Consider the following 10,249-nt stretch of genomic DNA (forward strand, 5'->3'; position numbering starts at 1 on the left):
ATACAGGGCGTATGAGTAACTTTCATGAAAAAATTCAGCCACTTGTAAATATGTATATGTACATCTGTGAATAGTAATATTATAATATTAAAAAATAAAAAAATAAAAATTTTGCGACTTCATTTCAACAACAACAACACACCTTACGTAAAAAAATTCAATGCTTTTTAAAGATAAACGTAATTTTTTTTCACAAAATTTTATTTTATTACTAAAAATAATTGTCATAGAGGGCGATACACCGATTATGTACGAGATGTGTTCAAAATATTCGTTTTTTCAAAAAAATATTTATTCATTTGCCTACATTAATGTTGTCGCCTTCAAAATAGGCTCTATTCGATATTATGCACTTATGCCAGCGCTTCCTACAAACGTCGAAACATTTCTTTTAACAAACAAAAATCGCCAAGCACGTCTAACCTTAACGGCCGCTACAGACAAAGCAAGCAATGAATACAACTTAAAATTGTATCGTACTGCAGCGGCATATATCAACATATTAAAAAAAAATTGGACACTCCAAACCCGCTAAATTTTCATTTTGAAATTCTGGTTATTTTTTGAGGACATTTCGTATTATGCAAATCCATTTTTGTATTAAACTAATCGTTACAAAATAGGTCTCAGTATCAGTGATTGCCCCTTAATCATCGCTAAATTGCATACCATAGAGTATTCTAATGTCTAGAACAGGGAAAAGTCAAAAAGCAATGAGTCTCACAGCCGGAGGGCACGAAAACAATCCTAAACCGTTCAATTTTGCTATCAATTACGTTGATTTGTATCCCGGCAAATCAGTTGATTTTGAGCTCATTCGGCACACACTTGGCATAGATATGCTCAACCTTACTCACTCACAGATACCATTATTAACGCTACATTAAAAACGCTACACCCAATGCACCAATTGTCCGACAGCTCAGGAATGTATAGAATTGTACTTTGAAAATTAAGTCTAACCTCTCCCTCTCACGAACTTTTTAGCATCACACTAAACTTATACTACTATAAATTTTTCAAGTGGATACATACGCTAATCTCTTAGTATTTTATTCGCTTAGTTAAAAAAATACAGTTTCAAGAAAAACATGTTTTTACGTTCGACATTAGATTTCAATAAATATTAGAGAATAGATTTTCTTTTTATAAAAAAATAACTTTGCTCAGCAGTTGATGAGTTTCGAGATATTTCAAAACCTGCCACTAATAAAGGCTTTTTTTAGACATGTGGTTTTTAAGAAGACATAAAATGCAAAAAAAAAATGCGGTTGACTCGAATAAGTTTTTGCAGCAATATCAGCAATAATGCGCCGAATATTATCTTCTAAAACATCAATCGTCTCAGGCTTATCTACATAGACAATCGACTTCACATAACCGTACAAAAAAAGGCCAGCAGTGTTGAATGGCGCGATATTAAAAGCCTGACACAGGCTCACGACGCGAGATAATCCGCTCAACAAAAGTTGCCTTCATTAAATTGATGATTTCGTTGGCTGTATGGCATATAGCCCCGTTTTGGTGGAACCCAAGATCGTTCACATAAACATCTTACAATTAATTTAGGCACGAAACAGTCATTAATCATGGCTCAAGGCGTTTCCCATTGACTGCAACATTAAGGCTGGCTACATTTTTGAAGAAATGTAGCCAATGATTCACTCAACATTCAGCCAAAAGTAAGCTCAATCAAAGAAAATAATATGGAAAATCGTGCCATCAAGCAAATTGAGTGTCATTATAACGGCTTTAAAACATTTTTGATGAAATTTAATATTATATAACACAATATTAAACCTCTAATGTTACCTAGTCATTGTAACCAATTTTTGGTCGGGTCTTAGCATGACCACATTGATAGAAGAAGAAGAGTGTTAAAAAAGAGATTATATCTTAATTTATGAATATCAAAAATGCCAAAAAGATATAAAGTTTTTAAAAAAAATTGCATTAAGGGTATTTTTTTTACTTTATCTTACACATTTACTCCGCCATGTATGCCGCCTTTTTGGCGCTTATCAGTGCGTAAACACTACAACTATGTAAACAATTAAAGCAACGGCTTAGCGAAAGAGATGATGCATAAATGTCTTCGCATATGAGTTGGTACATGTGTGTGTGTACCATATACACTCACATCCTTAATTTCTTGCTAAGTTTATGCATAATTTAACATAAATAACACACATGTGTGTGTGACAGGGCGTTCAGCATGCTTTAGTTATTTTTTCAAACACTTAAGACACTCTTCCGCCCTCTACTAACCAGGCCAGGCTTGGTTGACTTCCGCGTTGCATTATGGAAATTTTCGCGCATAAATTGAGCTTATCAAAGTTGTGGGCGCGGAGAAATGTGTATTTTTGTAGGCTTATAGGCACATGTGTTGTTGTAAATGTGAATTTGCTTTTTATACTGCTATTGTCGCTAGTTCAGGTAAATTAACTCATTTAAGAAGCCTCCCTTGGGTTTACTGATTTTCAAACAGCGTAAAGAAGTGTAAGTTGGTTTCGTTTGGTACCGTTATAATTTTTAAATTCTTTTTTTATTATATATATTATATTTTTTTCGAATTTCTTTTAAGAAGTCTTTTGCGACACACACATGCGCAACATTCAAATTATATATGCGTGTGTGCCGGGCAATAAGTAGTGTTTGTTGGCTCAAATGCGGCTTTTCTAAGTGAATTTATGCGCTAACATTTTAAACCGCATTAAGCCAGCAAAACTAAATAACTTAGCTGGCAAGCGGCGGCAAGTAGTTTGTGTAAGCCACAATTTTTGGCTAATGAAATAAATATTCATATTTTAACTGCTTAAATATTTGGCTACATTTTTGTTGCTTTTTCATTTGCTTTTGTTTTCCGTTTCAACCTTTAAACCACTGCCTTGTTGTGTAATTTCTTGTTAATTGTTTTCTACGATTTTTTTCATTCTCTAATTTCGCTTGTTTTTCTTAATTTTCTCTCTTTTTCTCTGTTGCAGCGCATTTAATTTGGACTCGCTACTGTTTAGCAACAATCCACACCTGGAACTGCGTCAGCTGCGTTGGCATCCATTTTCGCCTACCGACTCACATCTGCTCGTGCTGCTGTCGGACAATACAATACGGTAAGTGTTGCAGTGTATTTTCTAATTCAAGCGTCTAATTTATTGTTTAGTTGCTAGGCCGCAATGTAGTACAGTGGTGGCGTAAAATATATATCTACTGGAAAAAATTTAAAAAAAATTCGCTATAAACGATAAAAAATGTCACTAGTAGTTATTACATAAAAAATTAAAATCAAAATCGTATTGAAAATTTATATTGTCTTCAAAAACGTTGGCAAATTTCTTCCAGAAATACTTTATCACAATATTTTCACTCTCTAGCGCTACCCGAAAAGCTATTTTGGGCCTTTTTTCAAACGACCCCCAAAAATTCGTATGTTACTAAGAGATCTCGAAGACCAGGGTGTATATAATTTTTTCCATACATCTAGAACCAACTGTAAATGACCAACCAAAACGAACTTTAAATAACCTTAAAAGGAATCTGTCAAGCGCTTTAAACCTTCCAATCATTATTACATAATTCACCCTATTTCTAAGGTCAATTGCGAAAGCTCAAACAGAAAGAAAGCTGCTCTTCGAGCAACTGATACCAAAAGTAAAGCAAGTTTATTATATTTACCAAGTCCAAAACTTACATAACCTTTGGCTAAAATTACGGAGCCATATTCTTCAAAATCCCAACCATGCTCTGATTCAGAGCCACTTCGACTGATCTATTTAGATGCCTTTATACTGCGCAGTAGAAAACTTTTGCGCTCAAGAAGATTTTTCCAATATCTCTCGTGTGTTGACCTGAAATTTTTTTAGGTATAAGTGATCCTTTTCACAAGCGAAAACTTATGGTGAAAATATATATAACAGTTTGAAGAAAAAAAATTTAAAAAGCTTTCCATCATTATTACAATCTTAAGACTGTTAAAGCTTTCAGCTTTTTCAAACATTTCAACTTTAAGTTTCAGTGAACGTTTATGAATATTGCTCAAAAACATTTGATAAGGAGAAGCTATATCTAGGAGCATAGCGTTAAGCTTTTGTGCTAATAATATTAATATGAAATCAATAAAGCTCTTAATGGAAATTAAAGCTATTTTAATATTATTAGTAATGCTAGAAGCTCAGAGAGGCTGTTTCCTTTTTATAGAACTCTTTTTGAGTACCAGAATACGTTGTCACCTGAAAATGATGGTCGTGAAAGAGCTTTGAGGAGCAACATTAGTTACACAACACCATTATTTTTTCTAAAACATTTACGTCTATAAATAAAATTGTGTAATTTCTAAAACTTATTTCCTTTTCAGCGTTTATGACAATTCCACTCTGCGTCACGTATGGAAAGTCGGCCCAGTGCCGATGAAGTCCGACAATAGTCTCAATAACTCACTACCAACGGCTCTACTGCTTGGTGAATTCGCTGTAGATTTTGATATTTCACCTGCTGTAGCCTTAAAGGATGATGCAGTGTTGAACTCCTCAAATACTATTAATAACAACACCACGAAGGATACGTTAAATCACAGTCGGAATCTCTCGAAGACCTTTAATGAGACTGTTGCAGGAAATGTAAGTGGTGAATTCGGTGTTATTGAAATAAGTCGGTATTTTTATTAAAACAAAAAAAATTAAAAAAAGTGACTGCATGGAAATTTTCGAAAATTTTTCGTACATATATTATTTTTTATATACATACATACATTTACAGTAATATTATTTATATAATTTTCAAAAGTTCTGATTTGTACACTCAAACATATTCTTGAAAATTCACACAAAAAAAATTTCTTTTTAATAATGAAAGAATAATGTGTTTTAGTTTAGCCGTTTCTTATTTCGAAATTAAATATAATTTTAAAAGGGTTCCTAAAAAAAGAAACAATTTTAGCTGCAATCTCATTTTTATAATCGTCTGTAGAACTTCATAAACATTTAAATAAGACTCTTTATATAAAACGTCTGTCCCTAACTCAATTTTAATTATTATTTCAAACAGAAAAGCACACAGAATTCCGAACGCATTGAATGGCCGATTATTGTGCTGCGTGAGAATGGCAATATTTATGTATTAATGGCTGGACTCGATAGTCATAAGTAAGTTTTCCCAATATACATATACACAAATTCATATAACTATACTTTTAACAAATTCAACATATTCTTACGCAGACCACGCCTACAAGGCCCACTAACAATTACGCCACAGAGCCACGCTAATTATGGCCTGGACTCGTGTGCCATTTTAGTCATTCCATCCTTGCCACCAACACTGGTCATTGCCGAAGCGAATGGCACACTGCATCATGCACTATTCCTCGAGGCGGAGGAGGCAGAGGAGGTTTGTGAAGCTGACATAACCTAATAATTTTAAATAAGTAAGTAATTTACTAATAAAAAAAAATGTTTTATTTTGCAGTCCTTCAACGAAGTAGACGCCAGCTTGATCATACATCCATCTGACTACACCATACATGTGCTGGAGACGGTTTTGCTGGAACTAGGCTTACCGAAGGATGACCCAAAATCGAAGACCTACAATTGTCCAATACATTTGAAACGGTTTGTATGATTTTCAGTTCCTTCATATCATCTCTTTGTTCTAAGTTTAGTTCTCAAAGTCAACTAATGACCTACTAATTCGACGTTTACTAAGCCCAGGGAGAGTTAGGCTTTAATTATGTAACAAGAAAATGGTTTTCGTCGAGTTAGTTTTTAATCATGTAACAAGAAAATGGTTTTCGTTGAGGTCAACTAAAAATAACGGAATTATCATTGATAATGACTTTGAAAAACATTAATTGTCTATTGCTGAGCTCTTAGCGTATAACTTTATAGGTATTCAAAATGTTGTTGCTCTTGTAACACAACAAAATAAAAAATATGAAGACATCCAGGCCAGATAAATTTCTTACCGACTTAGAAGAGTTCTGTTGTTGTTGTTCTCAATCCCTTTACTTAATCGTCTACATAACCAAAACGCATATGGTTTTATAACCGCCCAAGAGCTATCTACTCTTTATCAAAACTAGGTGGTGAATGTTTAATACTGCAGCAATAACAACAACACCAAATATAATTAATATTATATCGAGCCAAAGTTTAGCTTCAAATAAATAAAAAGAAAAAAGGGAAAAGGGTTAGCTTCTGTTTCTGTCGAAATAGACTGCAATGCCCGACGATATTTCTTATGCTATGAATTAAGAATTTTTATTTAACAATTAGCCGCTCGATAAAGTGAGAAAATATTTCCCTAAAAACTATTTAATTCTGTCTTCAAACTTGTAAATAATGTCAAGGAGGTTTTTGTAGTAGAGTGCACGAAGGAAAATAATATTTGTATGTACGAAATAAAATTGTTTACTTTCGAACAGAAACCATCACATTCATCGATAAAATCAAAATATTCCTTCTCGCGGTGGAGACATATTCAAATATTGACATTAAATAAAATTCATTGTGAAAAGTCTCACTTGTGTTGTATTCGGATTAGACCGTTAGGCTTAGATTTTTGTTTGGTCAGTCTCACAGACTGCTTAGCTAATACACTTGGCACTCCAATTTTCGACAAATCAAATTTATGTTTTTTAAAGAATTGCTGATATCTTTAGTACTATGGAAAAGAGACTTTTCGAAAATAAAAATAAAATAAAAATTTATATTTAAAACGAGAGTTATCAAGAATATATCTTTGAAATCATATTTTTATAAGAAGAGATATCAAAAAAAACCTTTTTGAAACTTTTTTTTTATAATTTTATATTCTTATAATAAATAACAAAAAGAAATATATTTTTTTTAATCATAAATTTCTTACAGAAAAAAGGGATATCCAAAAAAAACTTAATTTTCGAAGATGATTTTCATTTTTTTTTTCTTCTTTATATTGTTTTAGTATCTTTAATAATACAGTCCTCATGCATCAATTGCTAAATTATCTAGTTTGCAGGAAAACTAGCAGAAATTAATCAATCGAATTTTTGTTTTCACAATTCGAAACTATTAAAATAAACAAAATCAAAGCAAATACGTAAAATCTTGCTTGTTTACTCAGCTGTTTCTTCATATGGCAGTAGCCATCAAATTTTCTGCTAGTAGAAATTTGACTAGCAGAAACTAGCAGCTCGCTCAGCTTTTTACGCTCTCAATATGTGCTCTCTTCTGCTAGTTTTTTGTGTTAAGAAACGCCCTTCCAGCAGAAACTTTGCTAGCTAGTGATAGTTAGCAGTTATGAAACAAATTTATTATTATTTTTGTTTGTGTTATCATATATTTTATAATTTTATTCTAACAATTTTAATCTATATATTATATTATTACATCCCAACTTTTACGGTCTGTCTTCATCTTCCAGCGATTATATCAATGAGATGCGCTATTTCGCTTACCACAATGCAGGACTTCATGCGATAACCATTAATTTTATATCCGAGCTACAGCGTTTCGTAGAAAGTGATAGTAAGTAATAAAAGCTTAGCAAACCAGCAAATATAATAATTTACCGCTCTCTTTCCCCGACAGTCGACTCCGACATCAGTCCACTCTCCATCGCCTCGAATGCCGAATATATAGTGTGCACCAAAATCGACGCCAGCGAACGCATTAATGCCGTACTCGGCTTCGTACTACTCCAAATGCCTTCGGGTGTTGTGCTACTACTCGGCAGCGGTGAAGTTATCAGTTTGAAACTAATCATCGATCCAAAAATACTTGTGGAAACGGTGAAAATTAAAGAGGAAACCGATAAATCATTGCTAAAATTGGAAGCCAAGTCTGAATTGGATCGCATGTTGGAACCCTCCTTCGTCGATCACATAAAGTGCATGCTCAAGCGTGATGTTACACAACCCATACTTTCAGTAGACAAAACAAGTACACCAAATCCACAGGAGTGCTATGAATTGCTCGCACAAGCCATTGAGGTTCTGCGCACACAGTATTTGAAGCGTCACGAGCTGGTGCGCGCTGAAATCACAAAGCGTGTTAACACTATTAAGTTGCGCAAAGAACAGCAAGAGCATGAAATTGCCGATTTAGAGAAAGAGCGTGAGAGTATACGCGAAACGGCACATCGATTAGCCGAACGTTTTGAGGAGATCAGCGATCAGCAGGAGATCATAACGAAGAAGTAAATAGGGCAATTTTAATATATTTCTTGTACAGTATACTTATTATTATCCGAATAGTTGTCAACATCTTGTGCGTCAGGCACACACCCGCCTACCCACCAATCCAATTGCCGATAGGGAATTCGCCCAGGAGGTGGAGCGTATCAATAAGGAGACCAAAGCCTTGACGAATTCTATGCAGAAGGCCCGAGATACCATTAACAAGCAAGCTTACCATGTAACTATTAATAATATTTTATTATAAAAATATTTAGAAAATTTTAGTATCGCTTTCTGTTCCTTACAGATCTCCAAATACACTCAAACCGCTAAGAAGAAGACATTTCATTTGCCAGAACGTCAAGAGAAGAACATTAAGGAGATACTTATACAGATGTAAGTCTAAAACATTTTGTTGTTTGTCTAGAGTTGGATTAGGATTAAGCGGTGAAACGCGTTGCCATTGTTTTTAGTAATGCTAGACAGTTCTTAGTCGCATACAAGTCTGGTACCGTGCTATTTATACAGACGCGACTGTTTTAGAATTGAAATTTTTAATGTGATAAAAGTTCTGTCCATTCCGGATATATAGACCCTGTGGTAGTCCTGAACCGGGTTTAAATTAGCGGTTGACTTGTGATATCTGTTTTTATCATCTTTTCGATGAGCTTGTAATTAAACAATAAATGGACTCTGCTGTCATCAACCCAAGCCTAACCAGCGGATCCATGTCGTTGTTGTTGTAGAGGTCCTTGTTTGGGTGGCAAGGCGTAAGTTAATTGTCATCAGGATCATCTTTCGAGATGATCATGATGGTTTGACTCCAAGGATACTCACTGGGAGGAAGTCAGTGAAGCTGTTAGTTAATAGCTCCACATTGGCTAGCGTTGAATGCATATCTGAAGTCCTCTGATTTTCTGCTACGAAAGCATCCTAGTAGAAACTGCTGAGAAAAGAGTGATTTGTGTTCTTTAAACAGCCAAAATCGTGCAATCATCTGTGTATGTGGTGGTGGAACTTTCCTCAATTAGTTGAGGGAGTTTCGAGTTATAGAAGTTAACCAGTAGCGGGGTGGCCACTAACTAGCGAAACCGTCCTCTCTTTAATTCTTCTTCACTTAAAATTTTAATATTAAAACAACGGATGATTGCCGACCGCTCAGATAAGTCATAGATCTCTTCAGCCTTGGAGGAAATGTTGTTTGTTCGATTTCTTCCAGTAGCTTTATATAATATGATCAAAGTCAATCATCAACGCTACTTCATGTGCTATCTATGTTTATCTACCTGCTCCGACTCAGTAAAAGCTGTTTTGGATCCGAACCAAGGAATAACAATTTTTATTTTGCACTTAGTCTGAAGCAATCAGACAGGTAAAGAATTTTTGGCAAGATATTAAAATCTGATTTAAATTTAAACCGAGAATTTTAACTGTCAAATGTAAAAAAACCATTTGAAGCACTCTGTATACTTTTCCACTTCATAGCCTAAACACACACCTTGCATTTAAAATTTACAAAGCATGAATTAGCTGCACCCTGTGCTGAGTATACAGTACGCATGAAAATTGGTTTCTTTGATAAATCAAAGTTCGTGCAACAGTAAATTTAAATTGTCTATTATAAATATTTATATATTTTAAATAATATTAATATATTTACTAAAACCATTACTAAATAATAATATTTACATTTGTTAATTAATATCTCTTTCTGTCTTCATTACTTTTGTTCTACAGCGCGTCCGAAGTGGACTCCCAGATACGTGATGTCAAGCATATCAACCAACAGCTTGGTGTTTAATAAAATTCAGCACATCATCGAATTTTTATTACACTTATTACAATTAAATATTTAAGGCTGAATATTAAGCCAATTAATTTAGTTTTCTAGCGCAAAAATGACAAAACAATAATATTGGTTCTGTTTAATTTTGCTTTTTGTTTTTGGATTTTTAATCCATACATATTACTCTCTAATGATATAATTCAAAATAAAATGCGCAAAATTATCGAGTGCATAGTAAAACAAAAGTGTTATATAATTTAAAATCTTCAAAGCCCATAAATATTTAATAATAGAACTTATGGACAATGTTGAAA

The 10,249-nt window shown here is 33.8% G+C and overlaps 1 protein-coding gene across 1 annotated transcript in view; it reads left to right on the forward strand.

Annotated features, from left to right (window-relative positions):
* Positions 1 to 10,062, forward strand: part of mbo (Nuclear pore complex protein Nup88) — an 82,927-nt gene extending 72,865 nt beyond the window's left edge. The window contains exons 3-12 of the mRNA XM_014231610.3: positions 2,985 to 3,110; positions 4,352 to 4,613; positions 5,041 to 5,138; positions 5,214 to 5,382; positions 5,461 to 5,603; positions 7,396 to 7,499; positions 7,563 to 8,169; positions 8,228 to 8,387; positions 8,457 to 8,545; positions 9,887 to 10,062. Of these exons, the coding sequence (XP_014087085.1) occupies positions 2,985 to 3,110; positions 4,352 to 4,613; positions 5,041 to 5,138; positions 5,214 to 5,382; positions 5,461 to 5,603; positions 7,396 to 7,499; positions 7,563 to 8,169; positions 8,228 to 8,387; positions 8,457 to 8,545; positions 9,887 to 9,950 (1,822 nt within the window). The 3' untranslated portion in view covers positions 9,951 to 10,062. The remainder of the gene's footprint in view (positions 1 to 2,984; positions 3,111 to 4,351; positions 4,614 to 5,040; positions 5,139 to 5,213; positions 5,383 to 5,460; positions 5,604 to 7,395; positions 7,500 to 7,562; positions 8,170 to 8,227; positions 8,388 to 8,456; positions 8,546 to 9,886) is intronic.
* Positions 10,063 to 10,249: the final 187 nt, after the last annotated feature.

Source organism: Bactrocera oleae, chromosome 5 (assembly GCF_042242935.1).
Source record: "Bactrocera oleae isolate idBacOlea1 chromosome 5, idBacOlea1, whole genome shotgun sequence".
In the NCBI taxonomy this organism is placed as follows: domain Eukaryota; kingdom Metazoa; phylum Arthropoda; class Insecta; order Diptera; family Tephritidae; genus Bactrocera; species Bactrocera oleae.